The 19,001-nt window shown below is 40.2% G+C and overlaps 1 protein-coding gene across 1 annotated transcript in view; it reads right to left on the reverse strand.

Annotated features, from left to right (window-relative positions):
- LOC139218566 (plasma membrane calcium-transporting ATPase 1-like) overlaps positions 1 to 19,001 on the reverse strand; it is an 89,035-nt gene that overhangs the window by 30,870 nt on the left and 39,164 nt on the right. The window contains exons 3-7 of the mRNA XM_070850188.1: positions 9,006 to 9,203; positions 8,135 to 8,392; positions 7,482 to 7,607; positions 6,226 to 6,351; positions 3,128 to 3,163 (exon numbers count right to left, since the gene is read on the reverse strand). Of these exons, the coding sequence (XP_070706289.1) occupies positions 3,128 to 3,163; positions 6,226 to 6,351; positions 7,482 to 7,607; positions 8,135 to 8,392; positions 9,006 to 9,203 (744 nt within the window). The remainder of the gene's footprint in view (positions 1 to 3,127; positions 3,164 to 6,225; positions 6,352 to 7,481; positions 7,608 to 8,134; positions 8,393 to 9,005; positions 9,204 to 19,001) is intronic.

The raw sequence follows: 19,001 nt of genomic DNA on the forward strand, positions 1-19,001 counted from the left end.
ATTTGCAATGTTTGTAAAAAGAAAATCTGTTAAGATGACCAACATTTCCTCCGAGTTTATGTTTTGTGGAGAACCTCAAAGATTTGGGGATGATGGAGCAAAAGCAGGGAGTGTATCTTTTATCTCACAGCTCATTGTCACTGCCTCACTGCCTCAGTTTCATCAGTTTCATAATGAGGGGCTCCCCACACAGAATTGTGCTAAAAGGGAAGTCATTTCATGACAGCATGACCTCAACATGACATTTAGACATTCTGAATGTGGGGATGAGTCTGTGTTAAACCAGGAAGCTGTGGAGCTTTATGCACATGGTCCACTCTGAAGACAAGCCACAACATAGAACTAACTGACACAGCTTCACATGAACAGGACTGAGACCCACTGACCAACCACAGAACTGTAAACAGGCGCAGCACTGAACCATGGGAGAGCGCACGGCGGGCAGAGGGGAGGGGGTGTCTGACAATAAAAAAGAAAGCAAGTCAACAAACAGAAGACAAACTCAAAAGGATCACCCCAAAAAAAACGAAGAACGACAGCAATGCAGAACCACAACAGAGACAGGAGGAGGTAGAGAAGGCTGCAGAGCTGTGGAGGCTGCAGGAGACTTCAGCAAGACATAAAAATAACAGAGAAGAGGGGAGAGAGTCAAACAGTGATTACAAGACAACATGAAGTCCTGAGCAACACCCTGCAAGGAGGCAACAGTGAGAGAAATGAGAGGAACCAAAGGCGAAAAAGAAAAGGAACTGAAGGTACACAAACAGAACAGACGACAGCCCACAGCCCACTAATACTGCAAGGGTGCAACTCCCACACACACTGACTGCCTCACTTAAGCCAAACAACATCACGCCACTGTTTGGATCAGTTGTTTTTTCCTCATAGTCAACAGAAAGTCACGTTCATCAGTATATAATAAATGTGTCGAAATGTGTGATGGGAGCTGAACTGAACATGTAGCCTCCACAAATTCTCAAATATAGTTAAGTGTAATCGCTGTTGACAAAATGTAACATTTCCTGCACAGATGTTTCACATTAAAAGCTTTCCAGGAGCTCAAAGGAACCATGCCCCCTTTTTTATGTGAAAAAAACCCGAGCCTACACTATTAAGAGAAGCCTCCCTTATTTTTGTTGTTGTTCAATTTCTATTTGTCGTCTAGACAAATTCAGTAAAATATACATTTACAAATCATTAATTGAAAAACTGTCATTGCACAATTCTCTCTGTTTTACACTTGTCACTTTTTCAACTTACTTCTACTTTGCTGTTTTTTCTCTTGCTCTTGAATTACTGTCAATTATACTTCCTGCACATATCTTTCACTTTAAAAGCTTTTGATTACTGATTAATCGTTGAAGTCATATTTCAAGCAGTATCAAAGTATCAAAAAGTATCAAACTTTGCCTAGTTCCAGATTCTTATATATTCTATTATAAACAGAATATCTTTGGGTTTTACATTGTTGACCAGAGAAAAACAAGCAATTTTCAGATTTCAAACCGGAAAGTGGAATTGGAAGACTAATTAATAATCCTTAGTTGCAGCCCCAATGCTCAGCTTTTTATAGTAAAACATCTGCAGGAAGTGTTCATGTTTGTTCATTGTAGCTTTACAGTGATCAAAAAACAGCAAAGCAGAAGCATCTGAAGGTATTAGAAAGACATCTGTACCTCCTGTTGTGTATTTGACACCAATGGCGGGAGTTCAGTACAAAGGAGGATTAAAAGATTTCACTGGCGGAATGTCCCCCGATCTTTACACGTTATAAAGACCAAACAGCTGCGTACTTTTATGTCCAGAAGGCACAACGAAATATCATCATCTTGCCATTGGAGTCGTGTGAAAACAGCTGCCTGCCACTGGTGGATATGTGGTTGATGAGAGCGCAGAAACAGAATTCGAATAATAAATGTGCGGTGAAACCTAAACTAGCAACTAAAAGAGGCCAGTGAGCTCAAAAGACCTGCAGAGTTGGTGAGAGTTCTCTGTAAGCTCAGAACTCTAAAGCACTGAAAGCAGTCCATGTGGATTGAAGGCGTTTCTGCAGATTTTGTTCTCTATGAGTTTTTAGTGGAGGTCATCTGTGGCTGCAGCTCTGTGAATTATTTCTGTGTGCATAAGTGTGATGAGTGTCCAAGAGCAAGGAGTGTGTGTGTGTTTTTGTGTACATCAAGAAGCATTCTGTCTGCAGCAGATGCTCAAACCATGGGAGGTCGAGAGGAGGGGAGCTGTGTGTGTGTGTGTGCGTGTGTGTTGTGACAGCTTGCAGAGGAAGTTGGACATGTGTTAGATCACACGGGACATGGAGGACGGCTGGTCGAGTTTGGAGGTTGGAGCGACAATGAATATTTTAAAGCACTGAGGGTTGATTTTAACACAGCATCGCCCTTGAAGGACACCTTAGAGGTCAGACTAGTATGTTAGAGTGAGTGGAGTTAAATTTATGTCTCAATTCTCAGAGTGTGACTGGACCTTTTTGAGGGCAGAAAAAGAGTTTTTGCAAGCAAGTTTTGGACAGAAATTATTGCCAATTTTCTATTATTGAGCAAACAGAATTTTATTTTGTACTCAATATACTGTATATGTTTTGTATACTAGATTCACCTCTACACCCTCTTATAGCATGCTTTCAAAACGAAATGCAGCACATCAAAATCATTTAGATTTAGATACATTTTAAATGAAGCACAGTGACAGCTCATTGCAGTAATGATAATAAGGCCTTGGCTGTGTAGCTGGCAATCATCAACTTAGCTAAGTAGCTTAATTTAGAGAGCAAATACTATTTTTCTGTGCTCAAAGTGTCCCAACACGCTCTCAGAATTTAAGGCACAAATATAATTCAATAGTCACCTTATGACAGTTACTATGACAACAGTGGGCGCTGTGATTGGCTGTCAAAGACTTGAAGGCTGAGAGTTGCACCCTTTTACAGGTAAAGCAAGGCGAGAGAACGTCCCCCTTTATAGAGCAGAGAGAGAGAGGGAGAGAGAGAGAGAGAGAGAGAGAGAGAGATGGACTGGACACTCCCCTCCTGCCGCCGGGTGGAAGGTGAGGAGGGGGTGAGTAACAGGGAGGATGGAGGGACAGAGAGGGACAGATGGATGAATGGAGGGGTTACCTTTGTTGCGATTTTCGGGGGGTCCTTGTTTTTTACCTGTTCGGACAGAGAGAGAGGGCGGAATGCTGATAAGATGGCTCAAAGGAAAAATAAGATCAAATCAAACTGAGGGAGAACACAAAGTCCAAACTGATAGAAACCCACAGGTGTGTGTATCGTGTGTGTGTTGTGGGCAGGAATGGACTAATCAGAGGAGAGAGACACACGACTTCCTGCTGTGGAGAACCAACAGCCACAATGTTTGACAATAGACCTAATTGATTTTATCAATATCTAGTTATCAAAATAAAAGTGGATGTGTGGAATTTAATTTAGATTTGACTGAATGTCAAACAACGATGGTATACACACATCAGTGTGATATACCATAATACTGTGTATATGGACAATCTGTTTTGTATATGCACTAGCTTATTGTTTACTTTGCATATTGGTTTTCATTGTTTGTTTGTATCTTTATCCTTCTTCAAAATTCATCTATATGCACTTTACTACTGGGACTTTATAACAAAGGCAGAAAATGATCTGATTTGTTCAGGTCGAGGTTTGATTTTGTTTGACCCAAGTTCCTGATAAGGATTCAGAACTGGAGGGTGCTGATAAATCTGTTATTGATCCTTGTCAGCTGACAGTGTGGGACAGGTATAGGTCAGGATAGGATATAAACTGCTGCCCAAATATGGAGCTATCTACTACTATTGTGAAAGGAGGTTTGGCAAGGTCACAGCTAACACACACACACACACACACACACACACACACACACACACACACACACACACACACACACACACACACACACACACACACACACACACACACACACACACACACACACACACACACACACACCTCTTTGTTATTCAGCTGTTGGTTTGTGATTGATGACAGAGAACTACTGCTAGAGTGTGTGTATGTTTGAATGCCACTGTGTTTGCACATGCTGGAGGCTCTTATGCCTAAGATAACCAGTGTGTGTGTGTGACTTTACGCGAATGCATGAATGCGTGAGTGTGTAGTGGATTGATGCAGCCATGTGTCACAGGTGCCATGTGTTACGAGAACACACAGCAGCGTGTGTGTGTGTGTGTGTGTGTATTCTTGTACTTCTATCTTTGCGAGGACCAACATTTTGGAAATTTCTGGAAATTTCAGACTTGTGGACACTTAAAAGTGAGGATTTTTGAAAAGTGAGGACATTTTGTCTGGTCCTCACTTTTAGGAATGAATCAAAGTCACATATAAGGGCAAGAGAAGCTAGTATGTCAACGAGGGCCCTCACAGGCGTAGAGTTACAGAAGCGTGTATATGATGCTATCTACATGCTCTCCTCCTCTGGTCATTTTGAATTAGATTTAAGGTAAATTTGACAACAAGCCTTGTGGTTCTCCTCATTAGGAAACATTAGTGGTTTGGTTTTTAAAATCAGTGACTGAAGGCCGAAATGTAAACCTAAGCGTCTCTCTCTGCTGAGCTGGTACATTCAGCCAGTTCACAATGAATGCCTGACAAACTCAAACTTTAGCCAATAAAACAAATGATCAGACAAAAACAAACTAAAGAAAAAAAGACATGAGTAAAAGGGGGTTAGCATGATCACAAGCAAATCAAAAGCAATAGAGACCGACTGCAGAAGCCTGTTGGTTTACATCAAACTGCTCTGTGATAGTAGGAGGATCATCTGGACTTTGGCTTTTGAAGGGTTCCACTTCAAAAAGCAACTGTATGTAAACAGAGGAAGGCATGTCTGGCATTTTTAACCAACATTACATCACGGTCAAATCAATACCTCAGTATAGTGGCCATAAACTACCATGAATAAATGAGACCACAATGTAATGGTTGTTCAGGTGACCAACTAAACTGATTTGTTTTTGCATTTTGCTGCATTATGTCGTCATTTTCAAAGGTCTGTTTGGAAACACATAAGTGGTGATGATTGAAATGTTTCCAATGATGCATTCATTTATAAGTGTACAACAAAAAACACAAAATATTACTGTTGCTATTGTGGTCAAGCTTCCTGTCTAGCAATTATTAGGTTTAAAATGAATGAGTAGCAGATTGACCATTAAAAAGGCAATTTTTGAAACAATAGGTCCTTTCCAACTTGACCTTTAAAAAAAGAATCATGTAGAAGGCTCCTAAATGAGCATCTACTGACCAGTTACAGGTAATAACTCAGCATCATGTAATGATGCAAAACAGACAGAAGCTAAAGCTGACAGTGTCCTGGTAAAAGTTCAACATCCTCACCAACTGATGACCATGAAGAACACATGGAAATAAAGGAGCAACTGCTTTCTTGTATTGCAAGGTGGAGCTACTGGTCTAATAGTGCAGTTTAGCAAGAAAATTTGAATGATCGTGCATATTTCTTTCATGCACAACCTTGATTACAGCTGTAGGTAGTAAGCTAGATAGCCAGGTTTGCAATCACTGTCTACAAATTAAGCCACTATACAATCTTTTTGCGGAGAATATCTCCTCCTACAAACCCTTGTACACCACTTCAACATGTGGACAAATCCAAACACTGACAGACCTACCATGCCTTGTTACGGCATGATATTATTGGGCAATCACTGTTTAAGGGAGGGGTTTAATGAATGGTCAGTTATAAACAAATTTTGCACATCCCTTTTGGTCAGATACCGAAACCTTAATTGTTTTTTGTTGTTGTTCAACAGATACAATCACTTGGGGTGAACCCATCCGTGGTCTCATTTATTCAGTGATGATTCTTTTGAGATCAGATTGAGGCTCATTAGTGTTGATATTTTGTTGTTAAGACCCTTCAAACAGCTCTGCCGTTATCAGCTCAGACTGGATGAACTCTACCTGCTGACAGAGTCAGCTAGTACGACAGGAGAAACTTCAAATCAACACCAGCTGATAAAAACGTGCAAATATTTCCAATCTGCACTGTTCAAACAGTAGAGTAGAAATATTCAGAAGCTGACAGGGTGATGGTAGTCATTCTAGCCGAACTTTCCTCCCAACACTTCACACACTTAATATCCTTGTATGACCTTCAGCATTTCAGCATGTGCTGTGTTTTTTGAGATGCGTGTAGCAGGCTTTGTCTCATGTCTTACTTTTCTTGACCTTCTTCTCTTCGTCATTCTCTCCAGCACCCAGCAGAGTAAAGATGATGCCAGTTTGAGAGTTGAGGCCGACGGCTGACACCACCATCCTGCCTGATCCCTCCATTACGTGGGTCCCTATGAAAAGATTTGAAAAGCTACGAGTCACAACTGAAACTTAGTTTTTGACTCTCACTACATTTCTATAATGTCTTTAACATTTTATCTGTCTGATCTTTTTTTCAGATGCATCATTGAACACTTGAGAAAAAAAAGAGCAGGACAGCAATGTTTGTTGTACTTCATTGTTGAAAAAGTTCTACGATATTATTAACTTGTGGAGTTACTCCAGAATCAATCTTAGGGCCAGTACTTTTTAATCGGACAGTATGTTACCTCTTGGTCGTGTCATCAGATGACATATCGCTCTATGCTGATGACACACAGTTTTGTGTGGCTTAGTCTTCTGATTACACAGGATCAACTGTTGCTCTTTTTGGATGTTAAATATGAAGTATAAATATAAGTATGTTAAGTATAAGTAAGAATAAACCAAAAACATTAGTTTTAGGTTCTGAGACTCATAGAGAGAAACCATGGTTGCCAACTTTTATGCTTTTGGCAGGGACACTTTCGGATTCTGTCTCATGCTCTCATAACAAATTTCACTACATCGATTAAAAAAGTTGTATAGTTTGTATAAGTTATATAATGTCTGAATAACACACTATTTCCATATTTCTGCACCAAGACTGGCACATAAACATTATGTAGACTACATTAAAGACACAAACACAAAGACCTCTCCAAAGTCTCAAAACACATTTTATGTGTGTCAAGTTTTCATTTAGCTCTAAAATCTTGCATCTATTAGAGATTTAACTGTTCATCAAAAAACATCTTTGGTACAGAAGTGCATCTTTTGATGTGATTGAGATGAAAAAAGAAACTGAACAAAAGAAAAAATCTTGATCTAATTAGCTACTTTTTGTGCACTGAGACACAAAGTGTTTTTTACACGGGCATTAAGCATTTTAATAGCTTGTGAGTTAATTGTTGAGCACTATGAATTGCACTAACCTGTATGAAAGGTGCTATGCAAATAACACCTGATTGATTGATTTAATTGTTCATTACGATCTGATTCCACATCCTGCTTCAGAGGATTTTCATTCAAACAAGAATCAAACAGAAACAGTGACTGCGTTTGTTTAAGGGTAGTGATTATCAGCAGCATCACCTCGCAGAGACTGTGAGCAGGCACTCACCGGACAGCAGCATGGGGTCCTTCTCCAGAGACTTGCGGACCTGATCAGACTCTCCAGTCAGAGAGCTCTCATCAATCTTCAGGTCGTTGCCTTGGATCAGGATCCCGTCAGCAGGCAGCAGGTCTCCTGCAGGCACAGAGTTCAAGCGTACATTTCATTTACTTTAGAAATGGCTTCAATGTAAACAGATTGTTGCTCTCACAGCCCTCTCACACTGATGAATGCTGAACGCAACACTTCAACTTTCACTAAACTGCTGAGCACATACTTTTCAGCTCTCTTACAAATGCTACATATTTTACTGTAAAGCTCTGTGGTTTTCATTGTTAAAAGACAGAATCAGAGGAGTGCAACAGATCCAGGACATCCATAGTACGCTCATGTACCACCCAGTCGGTAAGGCTCAAGATCAAAGTTTAATAAAAAGACGTGCAAGGCAGTACATGTAAAATTACCTTTCAGCCTCCTTAAAGACTCAATTATGATGCATCACTTTCTGTGTATGTGAGGATTTCCCATCACCTATATACTATATGACCAATAGGTGACCAATTCACCTTTTGGTCTAGATCTATTTTCCCCACTTTGGTGTGAAGCCCTTAGTTCCAGTGGAGGATAATCTTAATGCTCCAGCCTACAATGATCTCTCTTACCATATTTGATCTGAGCGATGTCTCCCACCACGATCTCTGCCACAGGGATCTGGATGACCTGGCCTTTGCGGATGACAGTGAACTTTTGTTCCTGCTCGATGCGACTCTGCAGCCCACGGAACTGTTTCTCCTTGGACCAATCATTGAAAGCCGTCACCAGGACCACGATAATGACTGAAAACAGGATGGCAGCACCCTCTATCCAGCCAGCCTGGGCTTCACCTTCATCCTCAGCGCCGGCTGCAGCTTGGCCACATGCTGTGAGAAGATGATGACGTGTTAAATTCCAATCATTTTCACCAAATAAATAATCAGGTCAGATCAGCTCTGTCAAACAAAAACTATGCAACTAACTTACTACAACTAGTTTTATATTGCTTGTAGATAAACAGGTAAATGAAATCATAACATTAAGGAAGTCATAACATTAATGAATAAAAACCTAAATACAACAAAGCTAACAACTAAAAGAAATAATACATAAAATAATGTATATAATATAGATAGAAGAAAATTAATTAGAAATTACACATACATTATTCAGTTAACTGCTACTGTATATATATATATATATATATATATATATAAAAATAAAAATATATATATATATATATATATATATATATATATATATATATATATATATATATATATATATAAAAATATATATAAAATTTATTATACATTTGCACCAACATGCAGTGGTCTTTCCAAGAGTGAAATTCTGGTGGAAAAATACCAAAATCTCAATTTATTTTCTATGATGTTGGCCAAACAGTGATTAAGTTTAGCTGAATGGAATATATCTATACAAAAACATGAAATAGCAGGGATATGCCCTCAGTGGTAACTATGGCCTGAATGTACTGACCTTCACTGTCGCCCCCTGGTGGATGATAGAAGGACAGGCCCAGCGAAATGATGGCAGCGATTTCCAGGATAATGAGGGTGACGTCCTGCAGAGCCTCCCATACCAGCTGCAGGAATGTCTTGGGCTTCTTGGGGGGGATAAAGTTCTTGCCATACGCCGTGTGACGTTTCTCTAAATCAACGGGGTTCCCAGACAGACCTGCAGATACAAACACAAGACATTAACATTCACTTCAATACAGAAAAAAATTCTAAAAAGAAAAAAGAGAGGAGTAACTGGAGTCGTTTTTGCTTTTTAAAACCAAGAGGTGAAAAAGTATTTTGGAAAAAAAGTCACACTTCGTGCTCTTTGGAGTCGAGAAAGAAAAATCCAAGGCCGTTTGAGTAACAGTGACACCACCCTATTTTAGCAAGAACCCTTCTGCAGGGTGTTGAAGTAAAATTTAAACATAAGACGTAACACAAATAGGTCTCAGGTGTGTAGAGAAACGAGATCTGCAACAGGAATCACACGGTAGTATATGCACAGCAGGGCTCGAGTTATAACACAGCTCTAAATAACAAACATTAGGATAAACAAATAAATAGTAGCCTAATGGGTGACAGAGAGGGTGATAGAGAGAGACAGAGAGAGAGAGATACTTTAGAGAGACTTGCCCACTGCATAACCCAGCATTTTCTCCCTCTCTCACACACACACACACACACACACACACACACACACACACGTTATCCCAGTACAGACACAATACTTGATTGTATCATCCTTGGTGGTGAAGTGCGGCCATATTTTCATTCATGAGAGAATATGGCGTGTGGTTCAGAAAACAAAACACGTTTATTTTAGCATACTTATCTCTTAAACTTAATAATTCTCACTACATTATTTGTGATTAAAACAATGGCTGTTGGTGATGTATTAGTGACCCCCGTAGACGTGGGGTTTTACTGCTTTAAGTGGACCCTCCTTATAGAAGCTCAGCTCCCACTGACTCCCACGTAACCTAAACCCTGATGTACAGCATATAGATTCTGTATATAGATCAAAAATACAAAATTTATTTCAAATTCAAGGAAAAATGACAGATTTCAACCTATTGATGTATAGATGTTTAGACCTCCCAAAATGTGACTAATTTTATAACATCACCACGTAGGAGCAGCAGCTGTCCACAAACACACATCTACCTTTGTACCTGACGCATTTGCTAGTTCAAGTGGATGTCACGTCTGGGCTAGACGCTGTTCCACTTGCTTCTGTAACTCAGTTCATCAATCCTTCTGAAATATGAAGCATGTTCCTGGGGTTTATTTTCCATATCCCAAGACAAATCAGCATGTACTACAACAGTTACTATATGAAATTGAAACCTTCCTCATTACCCATTACCGTTACTAGTGATGTAAAAACAAGCACAGCAACACGGGTTCTTCCATCGTCCTAACTTCTGGTTATATCCATAAAACTCAGCTATGCTTTCTTCTAAAGTCATTGTTTTCAACTTTCTGTTTGTACTCTATGCTTTCTAAACATGTCTACTAATACATACAATTTTTGGAAAAAAAACTACTGGGATATGAAGCAAACCACCAACATACTGTTGAGAAAGACTCTGTTCTGAGGTTGTATTTTTAACGTGGATGGATTCAATGGATTCTTAACACTTTCACAATTGCTTCCAATGTAAACCTAAACTCTGTAACCTAAAACTGTTTTAAACCTTTATTGGAAGTGTGATTAGCTCGCTGCATAGCTGTGAATCTTCACTAAGTGACTGCAGAAGATTCACCATAGTGATGAAAGTCAATATTTTACAGATTTCCATAAACGGCAGTTTTGCAACATGACCTACTTTAGTTGCCATGAAAGGCTGTTATATATTTCTGTATTTATTATTCCCTCCAGCTAGTTTAATAGATGACCCCTTGCCACCAGGTCAATTTGCCATTTGGTTGTGATCAGTTCAGCCAAAAGGAAGAAGATTTTTGACAAGCTAAAATGACACAGTAATTCACAAGAAAAAGTAATCATCAAAGAAAAGTCTGGAAAAATATCAGAAGTATAATTTCTCTGTGTTCCTCTTCCTGTTGGTTAGCTTATACTCTGCAGGTATATTCTATAGGCCCTTGTGTTGGCCCCTCACCCCCTGGCCGGGAACCAGTGGTGTGTGTTGTCTGTGGTAGTGACGAATCCATGACAGCCTGAACTGACCCGAAGCCGCCTCTCCCTGCTGTACAAACAATCTGCTTCTCCACCAGAGCCAAAATGCTCCATGTCAACACACCACCTGATCAGACTGACCCGGTCTGGATCAGCTGGCTCTCAGGAAGATACTCTGATAAACATTCATGGAAATCAAGAAAAAAAAACGAATAAATGAATAAAACCGACAGATCAATAATAAAATTAATCACTAGCTGCAACCCTATACTCCAACAACCGGTATTCAAACCACAAAAACAATACAAGAAGAATAAATGAGACTGACTAAATAAAATGGAATATGTACTGTGGTGTAGCTCTATCCTCGTCTATAACCCGCATCTTAACATATCAGTCACAAGATTTCTTCAACTAATTGATTCGTCTGTTTGATGTTTCTCCTCTGATCCTTCTGCAGAAAGATCTCTTCAGAGCCTCCTCTTACTGGAGACCAAGCAATATCTGTGAGTTATTGATTCCAGAGCTGTGACTGTCATTTTCCAGCAGTGACTCATATCTAACTGCTCATCCATTCTCCATATTAAGACAATAAAAACAGTCAGCCCGGATGCTTCACAAGGGGGCAGAGCCTTTAGAGCTCCTTGCTTTTGGTTTATATTCAAACTGGGTGAAACTAACATTTCAAAAACACCATTTGCTTTTTACTTGTTAGACTTCATCAATTAATGAAGGGTAATCAGCAGCTTGTGTTTATCCTCACTTTTCAGTACTGCAGGATTTTCTGAGCTGAGCTCATCACCACAGGACCTCATTAACTTTAACTTCAGTAAACAGTGTATATTTGCTGCAACTTCTGGGTGCGTTGGGACAAGTCTAAATGAAGACCAGTTTAACTGATCTACTACGTTTTTTTTAATAAATCTGGGTATTTTTTAGTAAAAATCTGTGCCTTCCTCTGCGTGGCTGTGTGGGCAGCAACATGGCTGCTGTGGATTCTTGGAGGAATTGGGAAATGTGCAGTGGAACGTGATCTGAATGTCAACACACCGCGCTGCCAGGATTTCTCATGAAGCAGGACTCTCTAAGTCAGCATGGACATGAGCTCAGACATGTTTCTGCCTTTATGGGTTTTAATAATGGTCTCATTTCTTTTCTGAAGATTCTCACCAGACAGACTGCATTAATAATTCCTCTCTTTATCATCTCTGTGCGTTTCTTTTTACTTTGAACAAAGCAATCAGGTAAAACTAGCTGACACAGTTTCTGCCATTTTGAGGCTCTGTCTACTTTCAGAGCATGAAGCGATCATGGTGCAGACCGAGGTAAATTTCATCACTCATGCCCTTAATTGTGACCTTCATTGGATGGCTTCAATGATAGAATGACTGACTGAATGATATGATGACTGAATGATAGAATGACTGCTCCAGGTGACTGAGATGAGGTAAGAGATGAGTTTAAGCAACATTAGATGAGGTAAGGAAATGTGATATGAGATGAGTGTGGTGGGAAAAAGAGACTGGGGTAGGAGGGTGACATGAGATGAGAGGATGAGAGTGGATGAAATGATGTGAGGGGAAGTGAGATCAGATGAGGAGATGTGACATTAAATGAGAGATGAGGTGAAAGGAGTTGAAACGAGGTGAGGCATGATGAGAGTAGGCCATAAGATTGAGATCAGATGAGGAGACGTGACATTAAATGAGATGGTTTGAGGCAATATTACGTGGGATGAGATTATTTCAGCTGAGAAGGTGGGAGATATGAGAGGAGATAAAACATCACGAGATAAGATAAGATGAAAATATGATGATTTATTGGGATGGGGTGACACTTGGTGCTGTGGTTTGATGTGAAAGGTGAAAAGTGGATGCAAGAGGAGATGAAATTAGATGAGATGAAGTGACTTGATGTGGTGAGAGATGAACAGATATGTAAGACAGTGCGGCGTTATGAGATGACATGAGATTAGATGAGGTGAATTTGAGATGAGGTGAAGAGACATGAAACAAGATCAGGTCAGGCGATCTTAGGTGAGATGAGATACAGCTCTTGATATTTGCTAAAACACTGAACCCCATTCTCTGAACCAACTGCTCAGTACCCGAAACCCATTTATCAAATCATTCATTCTCTTGGCAAACATTTGCACTTGTGTTGCAAAATGAACATGGGTGTCAGAGGCTACAACTACTACACAGCTGTCATTGTTTCCATACGTTCACAACAGAGACTTGTTCATACTTGTTTCTAATGATATGATTAAAAAACTGACTAGAATATAAAGTGCACCAGTTCAGGGAGCACAGCAGGCGCGGGTGAGTTAAATGTTGATACCAACGATAGATGGAAACAATCTAAGAGGAAGAGGAGAAGGAGTATCTGTAAGTGGTAGTGGATGAGGATGAAGTACAGGATGTGCAAGCACAAGAGCAGTAATTTCAGATTTCAAGCGACTGTGATGGACAATGTTCTTGTTCATGGCATGACATCAGAAGCAGGGAAGGGAAGTAGGGCAAATAGTCCAACCCAATTAGAGCAGATGCTCTGTGGCCAACATAATCAGGACAAGTAATTGTTCTATTGGTCATTGAAAGTGTACTCTATACATGTGTTACTTTCCCCATAGAGAGTGGTCTGAGAAAGAAAAAAAAAAACCTTTCTCACCATAGAATTATTTATTGAAGTAAAGTTCATCGCTATTTTTACTGTCCGTCTTCCTTTTTTGTGGAATTGCAAGATGACCACCTAGGGGTGGAAGGGCGTCTATGTTCTCCCAACAGCAAGAGGCTCTCATTGTTGATGGAGTAAATTAAAACAATGCCATTCAACTGCATGACATGAAGCAAAGAGTAGTTGAAGACAATGTGAATTTTGAAGGAATCAGCCTCTCTTCAATCGACGGTGTCCTCCAACGCAACAACGTACCCTATGAGCGCAATCCAGAAGGAGTCAAAGAATAGCGATTTTAGTATACAACTCAAACAGACTCTTTCTGCACTGATGCACAGTACCATACTACACTACTACTACTGCCAGTATAGTGTCCTGTATGTAAATCAATCACTTACAAAACTACTTTTTAAAATCTGTTTTATGCATAGAGAGCGTTTGAATTGCATTCTGCCGAGAGGCTCCATGAATACATTTTTGTGGATGGGTTTAATCTGACGATGACTGAGGAGGAGGGGAGGCAGGAATATAATTGGACAACATGCCTTTGTGGAATTCCCTAGCCAATGTGGTGACGTGACCCTTTATGCAGCCATGAGCAACCATGGGGTTCTTCTCTGTCATGCCACCATTCATATAACACTTATAACAGCTTCTGACATTTCTGGGTGGTCTCTGGGAAGTTTTGTTTGAGCATAAGCAGCATGATGAGGGAGGGCATCCAGTCAATCTCATAATCTAGGGCAATCAGTTTTCACCATCCTGTACAGATACGTGAGTAGTTACCAACCACCAGTCATAAATGGTTGCCTTCAAGCATACTCATCTTTCCTAAACCTAACAAGAGTTTTTCTCCACATGGGGGTGGAAGGCCTATGCCTGAAACCTCTGTACTAGAGAAAACCTCCTGCGGGCAATGGACTTGGCCTGCGGTGACACAGACGTGGAGTCTTGTCAAGGCTGGATCCGGCACAGCAGAGGGTTTCTTTTCCCCACATTGCTTGGCAAAGGGAGAACATTGCCTGTGATGTGGAATCGTCCTCTGGCCTGACCCAGCACACAGATATGATGCTGAGGCAGAATGAATCCCTTGTCTGTGTTATTTGCAGTACTTTATCTATCCTACGCAGTATAGAATTAGTTCTGTTCTGTCTGTTTTTTTTTTTTTACATGCAGAATACAATAGACGGATATGGTAAAGTGACAATAGACTAGGTGGGACTAAATTAAATGATCTGAGTTTAAATTAGATAAAACAAAATAAAGGCAAGTGAGCGCAAATGAGTTAAAAAGGAGATTTGGTGAGAGGAAATGAAGGGAAGTAAGTTGAATAAGGATGAGATGAGATGAGACGAGACGAGACGAGATGGTGATTGAGATATTGATAGTGATATGAGATGAGGAAATGAAGTGAGGTGAAAGATAAAACTGATTTGAGAGATGAAAATAAAAAGCTTTTCAACTACAGTATTAACATAATACCATGCTACAGACCTGTGTATATAAATATACTTCTTTTTAAAAGCTGCAGCTCATTTGACCAACAGAGCAGCTTTCTAACATGTCTGTGGTTTAAAGCAGAGGCTCAAACATCTTCATGCTGAGCTGGTGCGCAGAGATTTCAAAAATACACTGGTTGTCAAAGTCATCATCTGCAATGTTTCAACACACCACGGTTTAGTTCAAAGTCTGGTTTGATCATTTTGAAGCCAGTGATTGATGCTGAGAGCTCCTGTCACAATAAAATAAAGAAAAGCAGGATCACAGAGCACCTTTACTGACTGTTTGACTGATAAGAGTCTTTTTTTTTTTTGGGGGGGTTGTGATTGTGACGGCGGGTTTCATCTGGTGCCTGCTGTCGGCCTGTTGTGTTGCTGAACGTCCCTGTGGAGATGCAGATTAAAGCTCGGAGATGATGTTCTAGTAACAACAGAGCAGTCTGACGCACACTCGCCTGTCACAGATGTTTATGAATTTCAGCTTCCTGCAGAAATGGACTTCATTGGTCCAAAATGAGGTCTCTTCCATTTCAGAGCTTTATCAGCCAACATGCAGCGTCATCTGTTACCGCACACAGGTTTCGCCTTCATTCATTCCCCCTCTGACAGATGGAACTACGGCAGCAGGTATTAATGTGTGGTCTCATTGCCCAGAATTTTTGATTGTCCACTACAAATACAGGGGACCACTCCTCCTCCTCTGTCCTCCATGTTGTTAGAACTGTTTCCTGTTTCCTTTATCCTCTCTCCTCTCCACAGTTGATCCACCAGTTCTGTCGTTTCCCCCTCAATCTTGTCCTTCATTACCCGACAGTGCTTATTTCTTTTCTTCTTTTATTTCTCACAGCTGGACTAACAGTCACTTACACTCACAGAGACATGTGATACCAAAGTCATGCATCAGCTTCAACTGTGTTCTACCAATAGTATCAACTGTTAATCTGTGCTCACACAGAGCACAAACGGCATATTTTAGAGAGAATGCAATTACACATATCAATGAAAAGGTATGAGTGGACACAGACAGTTGGATGTTTGTCCAGGGCCACATGTATTATGTATGTTTCAACTTGGGCAAAGAAAAGGGTGCACTCATTCTGAGGTTTTATAGGTCATTTTCAAAACAGTTTCTGCTGAGGGAACTTTGTAACTTGATATACAATAAGAATTTTATTTCTATTGTAGTCTTAAGCAGTGACCTCATTTAGGATCCTAGTTGTCTCAGCCTTTCTGGGCTGGCCAGACATATCTGGTACCTTCTGCAGCAGGGAGAGGAGGCCATTATCTGGGTGGTTAGGATCCATAATGATTCTTCAAGCCTTACTCTTGACACTCCTGGTGTAACTATTCTTTAGTTAGGGTAGAGTTGCACCCATATTTTCAGGCAAACTAACCATCTCTGTTCGGTGCCGTTTCCATACCAAGCGGTGACGTTCCCCATCAGGACTCTCTCAGTGGTGCAGGAGTAGAAATTCCGACCTGATGCCCAGAATTTCCTCGAGAAGCAGTCTCTGCCCTGCGTTTCTCACCAATAAGGTGTGCAAGAATGGAAGAAGGGTGTCTGCCCACCCCAACCACCTGGGGTCTGCCCATCAGAAAGTCAAGGATACACATGCACATCGAGCCGTTTAAACCCAGCTTTGAGCTTTGATGATGATGAACACAGTAAACTAACAGACAGACACTTTGGTTATCAATACCTTTCTGTCGCCACTGTTAATGTCTAGAATGTGTTCTGCAACAAGCAGTCGACCAAACAGAATTATTCTTTTCACTACTCCTCTTAATAACTGCTCTACGCTGTATGTCAGTATCACAAGCCTTGTTGTCAGATTTTTCCATTGGTCTTTCTGTGCTCTTTCACTGTGCTTAAAAATGCGTGAAGATATTTGATCATCATGCATTCAAATGTGGCGATACACAGGTCACGCACACTCTCACACACATATCTGCAGTCCAGGGACCAGATGTATAATTACATAGGCAGCAAAGCTAAACATACGCCAAGACCTGATTGTGCATCCTACATACTACAATTACATTTGAGCCACAGAGTTAAGCATCAATTTTCTCAAAACGATATTATGTACTTATGTATTATATACTAGAGATCTTTGAAAAGCCCAGACAGTGGGAAACTGGTTAAAATTTGTTTCAATCATGCAGCAGAAGATATATATTCCCATCCAAATGATTAGAAACAGACAAATGAAAAAAAAGAACAAAAACTAAAAGCTAATGAAAAACACAAAACTATAATAACTCTAATATCTAAAATAACTACTTCTGCATTGTAGAGAGGACACTCCAGTCAGTGTGTAGACCCTTGAAAACAAGCTAACATCATTGGCCATCGTTAAAGCTCTCTCCCATTCCACCTTTTAATTATTAATAATAATAATAATAATAATAGTAGTAGTATGATTGTAATCCTTTGTGTTCTTGTTTAACAAACAGACACATGGTTGAAAAAAGAACATCAGATTTAACAGAAGATTGATTGGTGATCTGTCTGTGGTGCTCCTCACCTCTTGTGCAGTGTCAGCTGGGATTGGCTTCAGCCCCCTCACACCCCCCCCAAGGATTAGCGGGTATAACTAATTGTTAGATGGATTTGTATTCCTCTGCTACTTTCAGGCTTTTAACGAAGTCTGGAGAGAGAATTTCGACTTGTGAGATAGACTCCAAATATCAGTTTATTTTAGATTACTATAAGAGATGTGACAGAGTGTAAAACCTGATGCAAAGAAAAAAAAAAAGACAGAAATGAAGAGCGTTGCATGTCTTGATGCGTCTCTCCCTCTTGCTGATCGCTAAGAGGAGCATTCTGCTTCAACTGGCATGGACATGGATGACCTGAGGCTGTGTGTGTGTGTGTGTGTGTGTGTGTGTTTTACACTGAATGAGACTCGGGTCACGCAGATCAAGCTGAATCTCAGATTGGTTGCTGACTTCTCACACCACAGAGCTTGAAAAGATCAGACACGCCAGCAGGCCAAGAAACCTCTGAGCCTACATACTGTACTACTGAGTGTTTACTGGTTACTATGACAATGACTATACAACAGATCAACCTTGCAAGCATTTGTAGTGTAATTTGTGTTTACTGCCCTCCGAACCAAACCTATACACGTTTCTGTTTTTTCAAATTAACTGAGCTTCCCCTCCTGGAATACAACAACTTCTGGTTTAAGAATCAGTGGACTCAACTATTCTTTGATTCATCCCAAAAAATTAATAGCTAATGAAATCTGATTACTGGATCACACAGAAAACACAGAAGAACAAATTTAGGTTGTCCAGTTTGGTGCGATCGGTTTAATCTGATCACATGATCTCTGGTGTAGCTCTGATCTCAGGGGAAAACATCTGTGTAACATAGAAGCAGCACGCTGTGCTTTAAATCTGCAGAAAATTGAACATTTGATCATCAGCTGATGACAGCTCGTAACTGTTTAAATCCATTTTTAACTGCTAGTTTCAGCTCTCAGTTCTTCTGTGTTTTTTTTTTTTGAAGAGACAAACTCTTTTGCATGGAGAAATTAAAGTGATGCTACTGACAATAAAAGAAATCTGCTGTCTTCTTCTCACCTGAGCAGTGACAGAACACGCTGCTGCTCATTACCATTTTCCTAAAATAGTCGTTTATTTTTAGGTCCAT

Source organism: Pempheris klunzingeri, chromosome 2 (genome assembly GCF_042242105.1).
Source record: "Pempheris klunzingeri isolate RE-2024b chromosome 2, fPemKlu1.hap1, whole genome shotgun sequence".
NCBI lineage: Eukaryota > Metazoa > Chordata > Actinopteri > Acropomatiformes > Pempheridae > Pempheris > Pempheris klunzingeri.